The 17,158-nt window shown below is 44.8% G+C and overlaps 1 protein-coding gene across 2 annotated transcripts; it reads left to right on the forward strand.

The window, feature by feature from the left end:
* The first annotated feature begins 821 nt into the window (after positions 1–821).
* LOC102448678 (threonine synthase-like 2) lies at positions 822–15,108 on the forward strand. Of its 2 annotated transcripts, XM_025185651.2 has the most exons (10): positions 822–1,269; positions 1,993–2,155; positions 3,334–3,569; positions 5,656–5,850; positions 6,343–6,495; positions 7,570–7,800; positions 8,669–8,817; positions 10,486–10,611; positions 12,529–12,680; positions 14,391–15,108. In XM_025185651.2, exons 3-10 carry the CDS (start codon positions 3,347–3,349, stop codon positions 14,593–14,595), a joined length of 1,434 nt encoding a protein of 477 aa, XP_025041436.2. In that variant the 5' UTR covers positions 822–1,269; positions 1,993–2,155; positions 3,334–3,346; the 3' UTR covers positions 14,596–15,108. The 2 variants fall into 2 exon arrangements, with proteins under 2 accessions (XP_025041436.2, XP_006111672.2); XM_006111610.4 differs by lacking the exon at positions 1,993–2,155 and having other exon boundaries at positions 871–1,269; positions 14,391–15,107.
* Positions 15,109–17,158: the final 2,050 nt, after the last annotated feature.

The raw sequence follows: 17,158 nt of genomic DNA on the forward strand, positions 1-17,158 counted from the left end.
TCACATTGATACCTTCTTTGTGCTTTGTCAAATCTGCCATGAAAGTGTTCTTAAAACAAACAACATATACTTGGTCATCATCCAAGACTGCTATTACAGGAAACATATGGCAAAATATGGGTAAAACAGAGCATGAGACATACAATTCTCCCCCAAGGAATTCATTCACCAATTTAATTAACACATTATTTTTTAATGAGTGTCATCATCATAGAAGCATGTTCTCTGGTATGATGGCGAAAGTATGAAGGGACATATGAATGTTGAGCACATCTGGCATGTAAATACTTTGCACGGCTGGCTACAAAAGTTCCATGCATATGTCTGTTCTCATTTTCAGGTGACCATTGTAAATAAGAAGTAGGCAGCATTATCTCCCATAAATATAAACAAACTTCTTTATCTTTCTGATTGGTTGACCGAGAATTAGGACTGAAGAGACATGTACACTCTAAAGTTCACATACCTTTGTTTTGAAGTGCAGTTATGTAACCAAAAAAAATCTACATTTGTAAGTTGCGCTTTCAAGATATAGACGGAACTAAAGTACTTGTATGAGGTGAATTACCCTTTCTTTTGTTTGTCATTTTTACAGATCAAATATCAATCAGAGAGTGAGCACTGTACACTTTGTATTCTCCGTTCCAATTGAAATCAGAATATTTGCAAATGAAGGGGAAAAAATCTAAAAATATTCAATAATTTTCAATTTTTTTATGGTGAGATTAACACTGGGATTAATCACAATTAATTTTTTGAGTTAATCACCTGAGTTAATGGTGATTAATTGACAAACCTAAAAACAACATACAGATGATGAATTCAGCACTGGTTGACCTGGAACTGACTCTGTAGCACCTCACAAGAGCTACCTCCAAGAGCAATTGATTACTGAGTGAATGATTGATGAGAGACTAAACAGCAGGTGGCCTTCAGTCTGTCTTTAGCGCCCAGTCCAAAAGTATTCATTAGACAAAACAGATTATGTAATGCCAGCATAGCATATTTTAGGGACATGTGACGCCTCTGAAAAAGAAGTAATAAATATTGGGGAATAGCATATGGTCAGTTCCCACCCCAGTATACATCTGAAGAGGCCTGTGACGGTCTAAAATGAAGGAGCCAGTGTAGTCAACAACCTGCTACGAAGGACTTGTGGGACCTGTGAGCCAGAGGGCTTCAGGGTAGCCAACAATCTGCTCCGGGGGATATTTAACTGACCAAGTGCTTGAGAGGAAGAGAAGAAACAAAGGCCTTCATCTAGGACTGGTAGCTATATCTGATTTGTTTGCTAATCAAGATACTGTGTAGGGCCAACATAGTTACTCAGGGTTTATGCATGGGGAAGTGAGGCGTATTAGAAAGAGGCACTGTAAAACTTTTTTGCTGCCTGTTTGTGATTCTTTCAAATAAATAGCTTTGCATTAAAGAAAATTGAATTACTAATTGAATTACTGAACTGAGCACTAATACTGTAAATGTGACCAGCTGCAGGCCAGTAAAGGTCCCAGTTCATCCTCCCCAACATACAGGAATGTGAAGACAAACCTATATAAACTGGTGGAAGAAAAAGAAGCTAGAATGAGAGGAAGGATTGTCTTGTGGTTAAGGAAGAGGAATGGGCTCCAGGAAAACTGGGTTTTAGCCCTGACTCTGTCACTAGTTTGTTGTCTGACTTTGGGCGAGTCCCATAACTGCTCTATGCCTCGGTTTCCCCATCTGTATAACATGCTTTAGAACTTCCCCCAAATTCTTAGAGGAGAGCTTTTAGAAAAACATCCAATCTTGATTTAAAATTGGTCAGTGATGGAGATTTCACCATGAATCTCACTGTTTACAATTTATACCTTATTTCCTGTTGGAATTTTTCTAACTTCAACTATAAGCCATTGGGTGGGGTTACAACTTTCTCTCCTAGATTGAAGATTTGTTCTCTAGGAAGGTACTTACAGACAAGCCACCTCTTAATTTTCTCTTTGTTAAAATAAATAGCTTGAGCTCGGACTCTATCCTGGATAAGGCATGTGTTTGATCCTTTAATCATACTTGTGGCTCTTTCTGAACACTTTCCAATTGATCAGCATCCCTCTTGAACTGTGGGCATGGAACTGGACACAGTATTCTGGCAGCAGTCACACCAGTGCCAAATATAGAGGTACCGTAGCCTCTCTACTTCTGCTTGAGATTCCTCTGTCACTGTGTATGCAGCCCAGGATTGCATTAGCTCTTTTGGCCACAGAGTAACCCTGGAAGCTCTTGTTCAGGAGATTATCCACCACTACCCCACAAGTCACTGCTGCCCAGAATAGAGTCCCTCATCCTGGAAGTATGGCCTATTCTCTGTTCCTATAGGTACACGTTTACAGTTAGCCATAACCATATAAAAATGCTGTTTGCCCATGCCCACATTACCAACCAATCCAGTAGTCCTGTGGCACCTTAGAGACTGAGGGTATGTCTACACTACCGAATTTTGTAGTGTAGTAATGTCTGTACTGCAATCGTGTTCTTTCTAAAGTAAATTGAAAGAACAGAGGGGGTTTTCTGGCGTTGGTAATCCTCTTTCTATGAGGAAGAAGCTTTTTTCCAAGAGTTCTTTCGGAAAAAGGCTTGTGTGGATGGGAAGAGGGGGAGTTCTTTAGCAAGAAAAGGAAAAAGTACAGGTGCCCTGGTGGCCATTCTGCCCATAGTAATCACAGCTTCCATGTGAGAGAGCGTCCATTCAGCGCATTGCTTTTTCGATGCGCTTTCGCAGTGTGGACGCTCTCTTTCGGAATAAGTTTTTGTGGAAGATCTCCGAAAGAAGCCTACAGTCTAGACATAGCCTGAGTAGGTAACTTGTCCCGGACTTTCTGCTACCCGCTGGTCAGTCAGCATAACTTGGTTTTGGCAGGTGAGTGTGGGCAGGTGGTGGCTGGTCAGTCAGAGCACATCGTAGCCTCAGGCTGGGTGGAGAAGTGGGAAAAACCAACGCCAGGTAGGAGGGTGTGTGTGAGGGGGAAGTAGGGATGAGTGTCACCCTTTCTCATGTGAAACCTAAAGCACCTCATAACCTTTCCAAAGACGCCTTTCTTGATAACCTATGCACCAGATTTGTTGCAAATACATAACAGTGGTAGCGACAATGATCTACACAGTCATAAATCAGTCAGCTAATGTCACAACTGCCACAGTACCAGCTGCCTTGGTGAACTGGTCCATTTCTATGTTTCCATGACACCAATCACTGAAGGGCACAGCAGCATCCACAAAACACCTGTCTGTCTATCTGTCATGAGCTATCCCAGACTGTTTCCCCAGGGAACCCTAGTGTTACTGTCACGTCTCTTGCAGCGACGCTGGAAACATGAGGTACATCAGCACTCGAGGAGAAGCCGGAAGCGTTGACTTTGAAGGAGCCCTCTTTTCTGGCTATGCCCCGGATGGTGGCCTTTACGTGCCCAAGGAAATTCCTACCCTGGACTATCACACCCTGCGAACATGGAGTACCTTCTCCTATCCAGAGCTGGTGAAAGAGCTGAGTTCCCTCTTCATCTCCTCTGAACTCATCCCACGGAAAGAGCTGAATGGTAAATGGAAACCAGACTGCAGTGCAAGCAACCTGCTGTAGGGGTTGGTCTGTTTGTAGCAAAGCTCTTAGATGAGCCTATTACCTTGCCTTGTGTTAACCCATCATCCTAATAACCCTGATCCTCACTGGACCTGTACAGGCCCTTAGTGGTCAGAATCTGCATAGGTATTTTAACGTTACTCTGCTCTTTCTCCCCTCCAATTGTTTCATCGACTTGTGTCTTAGATGAGACTGTTATTTTACCACAGACATCCTCAAACTGCGGGGGTCACACCCATCCCCTGTGAGCTGTTCAGATGTGAAGGCAATGCTGTTGCCAGCAGCAGTGCAGGAATAAGGATGGTGATTGGGCACAAAGTGTCGTGAAAAGCAATATTGGCAAAGTTTCTTTGCACCCCAACATTACCCAGTAATATTTTTTTAAACTCTTTCTGCTCATAACAATAATTCACTGAAATGTGCTTGTCTTAATTTAAAAGTGACGAGAAAAGGCAGATCCATTTTGAACGATGGGATATAAACTTAGCACTTAAAATCATGTTTAATATAAAACATGTTTTTAATTTATAAGTGGAGGGTGCACTCAAAGGTCAGTTGTGTGAAAGGGTCTCCAATACAAAAAGGTTGAGAACTGTAAGCCTATATTAATCCATCAGTCTAATAACCCTGATTCTCAGCGGTCCTATGAAGGCCCTTAGAAATCAGAATATCAATGTTTACTTTTAATGTTACCCTCTCCTTCCTCTCCTCCAATTGTTTCATCCACTTGATTTATCTTGTTGGCACACTAGATTGTTGGACACCTGCTCCTCTTCTGAAGACTGGCAGAAGAGTTGTTTTAAACAAACACAGCACAAAATCCTGTCTCTGTCTATAAATGTGTTTCTCTTAAAAGGCTAATGCAGTTTCCAAGCTTGCTGTAGGAAGGGAGATCTCTACTGGCAGTGGGTGCAAATACCAGCATGTATAATGTTGCAAAGTCAGTGGTACTGCACACCTTAATGCTGGCTACAACAGCCCCAGCCCACACTGCTGTTCCATGTAGAAAACTCCTTCCAGGAGCATGGGAGGGTATCATACGGGGCCCTTGCTGTAGCAGAGGGTGAGCATGGAAAAGATCAGCAGGCTCTGTCACCTTGGTGACTTCTCATCAGAGAAGATCCAGGGAGCTCTAGATGGGTTTTGAGAGGAGACAGGATTGAGGAGGAAATTTCCTTTCTTGCTGCATGTGTGGTTTTTCTCTGCCTTTGGGTTGCACCCAGTCGGAATTGGCCCCACACTGTTTTAAATAACAGGTATTTGTACACGGGTGTAAAAGCAAATGTGGCAGCTTGATTCCTCCTCCTGCCGGGAGTTCCTGATTCTATATTTTCCCTTGGCAAAATGGATTATAAAACAAGCACGACCCATGAAGCCAGGTGCTGTTTTCGGTAAAGAAACCCTGTACATCAGTGACCAAATGGTGCTTAAGATTGGCTCTATTCTACACTCCATGGATGCTCAAATTTCTACCCAACAGTAGGAAAGGAGTTCGGAGTCTTCTGCTGTAAAAGCAGCATCTCCTTACCTGTCAGCCGTAAAGGGCCTCTGACAGACCGTTCCAGTGTTTCATTTATACAGTTCGATTTTAATATAGCATTGATCCAAAGTCTCACTGCACCCAATGGAAGGCTGTGGGAGCCATTCACCCAAGCTGGTTCATTACAACATGCCTTGGTTCTTTATTTTAATTGTTCAAATAGTTCTGATTGGGTCAGATCCTCAACTGGTATAAATCTAGTTCTATTGAGGTCCATGGAGCTGCCAATTTACACTGAGGAGCAGAGTCTTAATTGATGTCCAGGGAGAATTCAGCAGTTGTTGCATTTGAAGAACTAATTGCAGAATTCCCCCTGGGCTGCAATTTGTAAGAGGCCAATGTATCGTGTATCTGTCTCTCACTTCTATATTTCTGTGGTACTGGAGTCTTGGGTTCCTCAGTAAAGAATCTGATGAGCTTGGTAATCCATGGTCATACGGCTGGTGTGTTGGAGATTTATTGCTGGTACCTACTGTAACCGTCCTCGTCAACTGCTTCCCTCTAGATCTGATTGACAGGGCCTTCCGGCGGTTCAGACACAAAAACATTGTGCATCTAGCCAGGCTGAAGAACGGGTTGAATGTTTTGGAGCTCTGGCATGGGGTCACTTATGCCTTTAAGGACTTGTCCTTGTCCTGCACTGGTCAGTTTTTACAGTACTTCCTGAAGAAGAGGAAGAAGCACGTCACGATTCTCGTAGGTAGGTTACAGCTGAGCAGATAGATGCAATTCAAGCAATGTACTTGGCATTTTTCCTGGTCCAGGGGCTACCAAGAGGGTCGAAAGGGCCTTATGTGGGTCTGCTGCACTGGGCTATATATTACATGGACTTTACTCTCCTGTTAGTGAGTGGAACTGGATTGATAACTAGTAAGTTTCCAGGGTTATCTCCAAAACATGGTGGCCAATGTGCCTGCCTTGACCTAAAGAAGCATCTTCATTGCTTCAGCTCCCAGTCATTCCTTGCTGCTGAGACCACCAAAGGTGCCACTGGCAGTGGTGGGTTGTGATGCAGACATATCATTAGGCTCATTTTCCAGTGTTAAATGCCGTGTACCTGGCACTAACTAAGATTGATGACTGCAATCTTCTTCTGTGTGAGAACACACACTTGGCTGAGCTTTCCATCATCAATTAACCTTTCATTAATAGATATAATACGTTTCTCCTTGATTATGTTCATGTGCAACAGGAACTGCAGGAGACACCGGCAGCGCGGCAATTGAAAGCGTGCGAGGGGAAAGCGGGATGGACATCTGTGTGGTGTTACCCAAAGATCTCTGCAGCCAGATACAAGAGCTGCAAATGACGACGGTGATCGAGGAGAACGTCCATGTGTTCATTGGTTTGCATGTCTTTGGGTGACCTACTTTATACTGTTGCTGGGTGGATGTTAGTGCCAATCCCAATGTGAATTGAGCATTAGTCCTAGAAAAACCTCGGGGCATTGTGTTGTACACTGCTCCCACTGTGGCAGTAATGTGTTGGGCTATCAGCCAGCATGCCTTGTATGCAGTATTGTTGTAGACTTGTTTTTTGAGATATTAGAGAGAGAAGGTAAGTGATGTAATATCTTTTATTGGACCAACTTCTGTTGGGGAGAGAGAAAAGTTAAGTTTCTACAGAGCTTTCCTTCGGGTCTGGGTAGATTTCCCAGATCTAAAGAAAAGCTCTGTGTGGGTCAAAAGCTTGTCTCTCTCACCAGCATCAGATGGTCCAATATAAGGAATTAACCTCCCCCTCCCTCATATCCCTAGTCAGCACTAAAGTTATTTTTCAGCACCCCATGCCTCTGAGTAATGGGAGGCTAGTTGGAATACCAGATCTCCATTTCTAATGGAGATCTGGTATTCTAGTGGAGAAAAGCCTCTAGATAAGGCTTTTCTCCAATGGCTGACTGGTATTTACAAAGACTGTTGTTTTGCACCAAAAGAATGTGACCTCCCTTCAGGGGTAATGTATCCTCTTTGCTTCTCAGTATTTCCTCTCCCTTGAAAATAATTTGACTTGTTCTGGTGAGTTTTCTTCTCAGAGGGATCTTTCATGACTCCCTTTGGCCTAGGTAGTACTCTGAAAAAAACTGGGAGTCACAAGTTATGAGTTCAATTCCTAACTCTGCTGTTGGTTCATTCACCTTGGAATAAGCTAGAGATGGGCCCAAAGCACAAACCCACAGCAAGACACTCTTAAAACTAGGGCATTCTGAGTCATTTAGATTTGGCACCCGCGTCTGGATCCAAAGATTGGTGTTGGATCTCTCTCTGTGTGGTGGCTGAACTGAACTCCAGTTTAACGTCTAGAATAGCCTGTCAATCTTGAATCCTGTTTGGCTGGTGAAAACAAATATTTTATACCTAAGTCACCAAATTCAGCAACATTTCAATTAATACTCCTGATTGTGCCTTCTTCTTTTCCGCAGCTCATGGAAACAGCGATGAAATTGATGAGTCGATCAAAGAATTGTTTGATGATACAAATTTTGCCAGAAAACACAATTTGATAAGTTTGAACTCACTCAACTGGTCCAGAGTTATGGTGCAGATCGCTCACTATTTCTACGCTTACTTTCAATGCACTCCATCCATGGATGTGACTCCCCTGCCGACTGTGGAAATCGTTGTGCCAACAGGGGCTGGAGGAAATGTCACAGGTTAGTTGCGGGGAAAAGACATTCTTTGCGTTTGAAAACCAACAAGCAGCTTGAGATGAAGAGGGAGGTTGGGATTTTTATTTTCTTGAATCACATAGATCATGATTATTAATATTTAAGCCTCAACCACGTTTTTAGTGCCATATGAGACACAGATGATCATAAACATTGCTATGGTGCCATATATAGATAATATGGGCATGAGCACATGAACAATTCACATGAACAGAATGAGTTGGATACTGAGGAGAAAAAATAGTGAGGATCTGTTTTTTTCCTAAATTAAATGCGAATCCATGCGTAGTAGTGTAACTCATCTGGCCTGTCTATACATTCATTAGCTCATGAACATTGTCCTAATGAGGTGAGGTGGGGAGAGGGTAAGTCATAGTAACAACTCTCTCCTAACTTTACCATTCTGGCTTTTTAACTTTAGGGGAATCATGTCTATTGGAAAAACAATACAAGGAAGTGATGAAAAAGTCACATCCATGATATTTCAAGGGTGTCTAACTAAAGCTGCATTAACATGTTGGCAAGAGTACAAAGATCACATCCCATTTGGAATGAAAAACATCTTCCAAGGGCCCCTTTCTTCACTACATCTCTTAATATAATGGGAGGGTTGGCAAAGACTGCAGCACCAACCAGGTAGTGGTCTCTTTTGCAATGAGGCTGCTCAAATGGAGCATTGCATAATGGGAGATATAGTATCTTTGGACAATACCTGTATATTAAACATTGAGCTGCATTATGGAACATAATTTTTGGCCCCTCCTGATAAACTGGCACAAATGAAGGAGCAATGATATTACTGGTAAATCTGCTTTGAGGCAGAAGGCTGCATTTTTAAATTTTTCTTTCCTAGCTGGATATATCGCACAGAAAATGGGCCTTCCAATCCAACTGGTCGCTGTGGTAAATAGTAATGACATTATCCACAGAGCAATTCAGCATGGAGATTTCTCAATGTCAGGGAGCGTTAAGCCAACCTTAGCTTCTGCAATGGATATTCAGGTAGGTCCCTAGTTAAGAATGAGAGATCATACGTACTGTGTTGAATGATACATCTACTAAACGTGTGTGGCTATGCATGTGCTATTCTACATCAGCTTGTGGGTGTGTGCGCTCCTCCTGTGTGTTGTGTTGACTTTTCACAAGTAGTCAACACAGCAGACTTTGAGAGAGCCCAAAATTAGATAAGGACTGGGCCAGGTTTATTGTCAAACAAAGTACAATAAATAGTTGTTTGAAGATTCTACCGAACCATTATGCATATGCACCCCTTACAATCTGTGTTGATAGTACCAGTGGTGGGTTGGAAAGTGCCACTGGCATTCGGAGAAGGTGAGGAAAGTTGCGATGATCCATAGTCCCTGATAGGTCATTCCACAGCCTCAGACCATCTTCTAGGCAGCCCTGTCTTCTGTACAGACGAGCTTCTCCCCTGTGCTCAATTGGGCCTGAGAAGTGGAGTAAGTCCACATTGTTTGTCCCAGAGCACAATGAAAAAGCCTGGGTCTTACTCTTTGCCAAGTCATCTGTTTTTCTGCTCAACTTCTTTCTGACCTGTAGCCAGGTCATTGCATCGTTTCTCTGTTCTGGGGTAACACAGTCCCACCAGACAAGCTGTTTGTGTGTTGCCTCAGGCAGTCTTCTCTTCCAGCTGTAGGTCCTGTGCCGCTTTGTTAGTGGCTGATAAGGGAGTCCTGACCCACCTGCTCCTCCGGGTTCTAGCCCAGGGGTCCTGCAATCTAGGGCTGCTTGCTCTGAGACCTTGTTGCTGTTTCTCAGAGCTCCTACCCTACCTTCCTATCTCTGGTTTACCACAGAGCTTCCTGTGCTCTCCAGAGCTAATTTACCCTTTTTGCTTGGATCTCCAGTGTAGAGCAGCATCCCAGGCTTACTCTCCTTCTGGATCTCCTCCTTGTCCATGGCCAGCTCCCATGTTCCTGGACCAGAGAACCCCAGGAGCCTAGTAAGAGGAGAGCCAGCAGCTTGCCAGGACTCTGGGCAGCAGGACAGGCAGCCTGCCTGGGGTCACCTGGCTGGGTCTGGCAGTAGAGGGGGCAGAGTCAGGGGGCCGGCTGGGGTGGAAGCAGAGCTGGAAGTGCTGATCAGAAGCGAGCTCGGAGGCTGGTGGTAGGGGACCTCCCCTGGTCCGACAAATGTCCTCGTTCGAGACTGGTCAGGTCCCAAGGGTGCCGGATCAGGAACATTCAACCTGCGGTAAGGAATAAGTGAAATAGTGAACATCTACTCATTCACTGAGCACTGTGCACTGTTTTCACTGAATGTGGCCAGAGTCCTGTAAGGGAGAAAAGGGGAGGCTGAAAAACTGTAGCTCTACCAGAAAAGATTCTCATGTAGACATTCCAGTCCCTCCACATGTGAAATGAGCTGCGATTTGTTTCTTAGGAGGAGCAATTCCAATAGTAACAGGAATGTACAGGCCTGTGCAAACTCCAAAACGTCTGGGTGCACCTTGCAAATAGCCTGGATGGAGCCAGGTAGCTGGATTTTTCCACTTTGGCTGAAATATGCAAGGAGCTGAGCATCTGCAATTCCCACTGAGCATGCAGGAGGCCCTAAGTATGAAGGGTCCCACTAGAGATCACTGATGCTGCAGCTTCTGAATTAGATCCTCCGTCAATGCAGGCTCATGTGTGGTGTGTGTTTTTATAGGCTCCGTACAATATGGAGAGGATCTTGTGGCTTCTTTCCGACTGTGATGGCAGCCTGATTAAAACTCTGATGGAACAGTTTTACACGTCAAAAAGACTCACCCTGCCAGAAGAATTGCACAGAAAGGTAGGTCCCTGCATGTGTGCAGAGTAAATACTTTCCCAGTGCAATTTTTTCAAAATCAACTCTTTTTAGAATAAATATTAATGTTGCAAGTGTACTGAAGAGATCATGCCATGTTATCTCAAACCTAAAATGTAGGTGCCTGTAGGCAGGTCTTTCTTTAAAAAGTAAATAATTTTATTGGGATTTAAACCTTTCCCTGCAGTTCTAGAATCACTGTATAGTAGCAGGTGCATTATTTGTACATAGGATCAAAACAATCTTATTTCATTAACCAACACCCCGATCCAACAAAAGCTTTTAATCAGGTGTGTAACTTTCAATTTGTGAGTGATGTCTGTGGGACTATATGCACGTATAACTTTTTAAATCAGAGCTCTGATGAATTGGGCATCAGACTGGGAGAAATACGAAAAGGAGAAAAATAAAAAGTAAGCTAATGGTTTCAATGTTTGTTATCTCCATGGAAAATAAAGACTGGCAAAATCTTTGTTAAATAGTGAAAGATACGAATTATTGCACCCATCATATTAGGGGAACTGACAGCCTCACAGGGCCCCTGCACATGGTGTGTGGCTAGGTCTATACTAGACCCAGAAAGTCGGTGTACGGTACACAACTCCAACTACATAAATAAAGTATCTGGAGTCGACATACCTTAAGCTGAGCTTGGCACTGTCTTCACAATGGGAGGTTGATGGGAACAAATGCTCCTCTGGGCTTCCCTTACTCCTTGTGACTGCGAGGAGTACCAGCACTGACTGGAGGTGCCCTCAGCATTCGATTTAGCGGGTCTTAACTAGACCTGCTAAATCAAATGACATAATATCGATCTCCAGCACGTAAGTATAGATGTGGCCTATGAAGGAGATCCCAGCTCCGTGCTCCAAGAAGAGGCAAGGCCTCAGGTGGAAGGAGCGGGGCCGAGGCACTCAACTCTCAGTGCTATCCAGACCGTGGTGTCCCCTCCATCCCTCAGAGCTGCCCATTGCATGCCGCGTGGCACTGTGGCAGCAATTTAAAATGTCCAGGGCTCCAGTGGCCACTGCTGCCACAGTAGCAACAGCAGCAGCCAGGAGCCCGGGGCCTTTTTGAATTGCTAGGCCCCAGGGCAATTGATACCTTTGCCCCTCCTCCCATCAGTGGGCCTGCATCACTTACGTCTGGAGGTTCTTTAGATCAGTGGCTCTCCACCTCTCCAGACTGCTGTACCCTTTTCAGGAGTCTGGGTTGCCTTGCGTACCCCCAAGTTTCACCTCACTTAAAAACAACTGGCTCACAAAATCAGACATAAAGCACAAAAGCGTCACAGCACAGTCTTACTGAAAACCTGCCAACTTTCTCATTTTACCATAGAATTATAAAATACATAGAATATAAATATCATATTTACACTTGAGTGTATCGTATATAGAGCAGGGTAAACAAGTCATTATGTGGCATTTTAGTTTGTACTGACTTCGTTAGTGCTTTTTAATGTAGCCTGTTGTAACAGAAGGCAAATATCTAGGTGAGTTGATGTACCCCCGAAAGACTTCAGCGTATTGTCATGGGAACATGTACCCCTGGTTGAGAGCCACTGCTTTGGATGGTTTGGGACTGATATCCTCAAATACCAGCATCAGTTTCATTGTGTCCCCCACAAAGTGCAGCTATTAACTGACGGAGCTGGGTGTGCAAAAAGCCTGGATAGGCTGGATTGACCCTGGTGATGACATTAATGTGTCCAGCAGCCATACCTGTCTCTCTTGCATTCAAGACCCTAAAAAATAAGCAGGACTTACATACAAGCGGTGACATCACAGAATGAACTTTTCATACATTTTTGAACGATTTAACATTTATTTGCAAAATCCACTGTGGTTTTCGTGTATGATGGTTGGGGTCTGTTTCTGTTTTTTCCCTCTCCTGGATTTCCAGCTTGCTGAGGCCCTGCGCTCATGTTCTGCGTCTGATGAAGATATTGTCCGAGCAATGAAGCGCTGTTGGGAAGAGAACTGCTACCTGTTATGTCCCCACTCAGCCGTGGCTGTTCATTGCCACTATAGGCAATTGGAGTGCCACCTCAGCAGGTAATCTCCTAAGGCATGGCCAGATTCCAACACCCCGGGTAATCATATGAGGCCAGCATTTATGCCACTTAGTAGGAGAATTCTTAAAGGACCCTAATTTGTAGTAGGAGCTTTTGGAATTCTGCCTTTGTTCAAGTGTCTCCAGTACTTTGAGCAGCCTGGTTGACTCTGACGATTCAGATGTCATGGGCAGCAGGATAACTTTGGTTCTAATTGTTCCATGGTAAGCAGTTTTTAAGGGCGGGTGTAACACACATGTTTCAGGCTGGGGCCATTATGCGCTAAGGTCAGGTGCTGCTGTCACTCAGGCTGGTGTCTCACCCATGTTGGAGTGAGGCTGCAGCTAAACCCCTCAAGTGCTGATAGTCCTCAGTGCCTCTCCTACCCTTCGTGCCTGGAAGAATGGACAAGTTCTCCCACTGTTCACTGAGGGAGAATCAGAGAGCAGCTCAGCTTCCTTCAACACAAGGTGCCATGGGCCTTTTAGCAGTACACACAAAAGGGAAATGCCCCCCTTGAGGACAATGACACTGCAAAGCCCTGCCTGAGATAGGGTACGTCTAGACTACAGGCTTCTGTCGACAGAAGTTTTGTCGACAGATACTGTCGACAAAACTTCTGTTGACAAAGAGCGCTAGACTACATTGAGTTCTGTCGACAAAGCAAGCTGCTTTGTCGACATGATAGTGTAGACGCAAAGGACAGTTTACATGCAATAACACCTTCTGTCGACAGAAGGCGTTATGCCTCGTAAAATGAGGTTTACCAGCGTCGACAAAACTGCTGAGTTCTGTCGACGTTATGTCGACAGAACTCAGCGGTAGTGTGGACACAGGTATAGTTTTGTCAACAAAAGTCCACTTTTGTCGACAAAACCCTGTAGTCTAGACACACCCATAGAGTCCTCAAGGGTGTGGCCCACTTGTGTGTATGTTGCTAAAACTCAGACTTGTTGGCTAACTGCCATCCAGCCGGTCTGACTCTGAAACGCATCCAGGGAACATCTGTACCTGCTCATGCTCCATGTTATTTACTTCTTCACCTTCATGTTCCACTCTGATACCCTGTGGTAGAAGCTGGGGAACCCCAGGGCAAGCCTGTACTCCATTCTGGTCCCACGGCTCTGCGGGGATATAGGCTGGTGATATAGGTCCACTGACCCCTGCCTCTTCTGCAGCATGAGGGAGACTCTGGCTCACCTCAGAGTGGGTGCCTCAAATCTCTCTTCTAGCTCCACCAGAGCTTCACACTGAGGTTGTGACTGCACTTTTCCCACATCTGATCCACTCACCCCCCCTCCGTGCCTCACTAAGCTGTGGGAAGTCCTTGTGAACCTCCTCTTAGCACTGGCCAAACTGGCCATCCATCACAGCAGGAGGAGGAAGATGGAGGGGCCTATTTCTGGTCCCTTTGCAGATCTCGCCTCTGGGCAGAGTTCCTCTGGGCTGTGTCCGTGGACTCCTTACACACTTTTGAGGAGCTGTGAGTGCTGCCTGGAGTTCTCTGCTCAGTGTCCCCCACCTGGCTCCCTCCTTCCTAATCTCTGACACCACCCCCTCCTGTTTTCTTTTTCATCGTCCTCAGAAATCCCAAGCTCAGTGGCTCTGCCTCTCCCTGAGGGGCCTTTTTGTTTGGGTTGGGGCTACACCCGACTGGCCCCAGAACCACTGATAATGGTGCTCTTACATCCTATGTCTCTCTCTTCCACAGCAGACCCAGGTGCTGCTTAGCACCCGCCTCGGCAGCGAAGTTCCAGGATGCCGTGCTCAGAGCCAAGCTTGTTCCTGAAGTTCCGCCCGAGATACAAGCTTTAAAAGCGATGGAGACCAGGTCCACCACCCTGACGCGGGAAGACGACTGGGCAAAAACCCTAAGAGCCCGAATAGAAGACATGGCCAAGCGCAGACAGACGTAGATGGAGTTCATCAGACCCTGAATATGCAATAACTGGGTTGCCTATGAAAGACAGGGCTGCCTTGATGATGGTTAAGCTTTCTGCTAGTTTCCGTTCCTAGGAAAGTCCTAATGAACTCGATAGGGGATTATAACATCCCCGTACAACACATAATCCAAACGATAGAATTCTGTAGCAGGAATAGTATTCTTGATCAAATTCTGAATGCTTTAAAAATATAGAAAGGGTCTGGCTGTCAAATTCTACAGGGTATATTTAGAATCCTGTGTACGCTCTTTGGATCCATATGGAAACATTCTTTCAGATGTATCTTCAAAGTGCCTGATGAACATGAGTCATTATCTGACTAAGATTTTATGCAATTATTATTAGCCCATATCTGTCCTTTCCCTCGAGAAAAAAAATCCTAAAGGAACATAATACCAATTGCTGTAATGACTTTTTTCCTTCAATAATTGTGTTGTAATTTGGAGACCCAATAAAAATGAACTACTTTCCAAAGTACAGTACATAAAATCCGTCTCTGAATTCTGGTTACTGTATCCCTTTTTTGATATTTTGTTAATGCTAAATTTTATCTTGAAGGCCAAGGTTATAACAGGCTTCAAAAAAGACCGAGAGAAAATCATGGTGGTTAGGTCCATCAATGGCTATTAGCTAGGATGGGCAGGGGCAGTGTTCCTAGTTTCTGTCAGAAGCTGGGAATGGGTGACAGAGGATGGGATCTCTTGATGATCACCTGTTCTGTTCATTCCTTTTGGGGTACCTGGCATTGGCCAATGTTGGAAGACAGGATACTGGGCTAAATAGACCTTTGGTGTGACCAAATTTAGCCGTTCTTCTCTTCTTATCTGATTCTTTAAGGCTGTGTCTAGACTACACCTCTCTGTCAACAGAGAGATGTAGATTAGGTATGTTGAAATTACTAATGAGACAGGGATTTAAGTATCCTGTGCTTCATTAGCATAAACATGGCCACTGCTTTTTTTCAAAACAGATCTCTTTCGAAAAAAAAACCTGGCAGTCTACAGGTGGATCTGTCGAAAATAAATCCTTTTTCGAAAGATCCTGTATTCCTCAAAAAATGAGGTTTATTTTCAACAGATCCGCTTTTAGTCTGCCTTTTTTTTTTCGAAAAAGCTCCGTTTCGAAAAATAGCGATGGCCATGTTTATGCTAATGAAGCATGGGTTATTTAAATCCCTGCCTCATTAGCAATTTCAATGTACCTAATCTACATCTCTCTGTGGACAGAGAGGTGTAGTCTAGACGTACCCTAACTGTCCACTATAGCTTAACTTTTTCCATATTTTAAAACTAGAAGATATATCTAGCTCAGGTTCTTCACTCAATGAATTTTGGGGGAGAGGGGAAAAGGTTGGGTGGGGGAATAAAATGAAATTGTCCTTGCTTCATTTCAATCATTGCTCTGGGATGGGGCTGCGATGAGGGGTTCAGTGTGCAGGCTTCCCCAGGGAGAAAGGATTACCCCAGCCCTCTCTCCTCGCAGCAGCTTGGGGATAGGTGAGAAGCATTTCTCCATAGCCCCTACAGCTCCAGCATGCGCAACTGGGGGAGGGATGCATGTCCCCAGGATGGGGCAGGTCCAGGTTCATCTGTCCCTTGCGTTCCCCAGACAGAGTGAGGAATGCAGCAAAGTGTGCACTTTCACCCCACTCCCTAATGAAGGGGAACATCCAGCAGTGTTCCTACATGAATCAGGGCAGGTGAGTTTCAGTCCCCCGCAAAGGGCACTGAGGGTGGGAGACTCGGGGCTGGGGCAGTCCCAGATGTGAGGGAGGCACCCCCAGCCAGCCCCTTTGCCCTGGCTGGTGATTCTGTCTCTTTTCAGTATAGTTTTCTGAGAAGCAATCCCATTCTCAGCACATCCTGTTTTCCTGGCACAACCAAACCCTGACTTTGCTTTAAACTAAAAGAGGAAGCTGCATCCCAAATTTGGCAGTCCTAGCTCTTACCATTTAGGAGTTCTTGAATGTACAGACAGACAGACAAACTCTCTCAGATATATAGTAGATAGAGCATAAATTGAACGAGTGCTGGCTAGTTGTCACCTGTATGCATTAAGGATGTAATGGTATAACTGTTTTAACAGTTAATCGATAAGCATGAGTCTGTTGGTTACTGTAATGGTAACATGCAGCTCCCGGCCCCTGGCCCTGCTTTCAGGTAGCCAGCTGCCACTTGCACTGCAGGCTTTACCGCATAAAGATTATATGACAGAGTCCATGGTACAGCTGGCTCTCTGGGAGTGGGGCTGGCAGCTGGGAGCCAACCCCCAGCATGCACTGGCTGCCAGCTCTGCTCCCGGGGTGCCCACAGCGGGCAAACGCTCAGATTTTCAGTGGTTACATGGTAACCTAATTAACCTTTTTTTAACATTCTTAGTATCGATTCCAACAGCCTTAGACGGTCTTTGGAGACTTGGAATTCCATTTTGATGTACGATAAATGCCAGATCATGCTTCAGCTCCACGTGCAGGGACTAATCTTCACAATTCAATATGTGGATTTTTCCACAGGGAGTTGCTTGCTTCATTTGCATG

This window comes from Pelodiscus sinensis, chromosome 5 (genome assembly GCF_049634645.1).
Source record: "Pelodiscus sinensis isolate JC-2024 chromosome 5, ASM4963464v1, whole genome shotgun sequence".
Taxonomy (NCBI): Eukaryota; Metazoa; Chordata; order Testudines; family Trionychidae; genus Pelodiscus; species Pelodiscus sinensis.

Excerpts from the sequence above, each read along its gene's own strand:
- LOC102448678 (XM_025185651.2), top strand. The coding sequence starts at position 3,347 with ATGAGGTACATCAGCACTCGAGGAGAAGCCGGAAGCGTTGACTTTGAA. Across the intron at positions 5,851-6,342 it reads GCACGTCACGATTCTCGTAG|GAACTGCAGGAGACACCGGC; the intron begins GTAGGTTACAGC and ends CATGTGCAACAG. Across the intron at positions 7,801-8,668 it reads GGCTGGAGGAAATGTCACAG|CTGGATATATCGCACAGAAA; the intron begins GTTAGTTGCGGG and ends TTTCTTTCCTAG.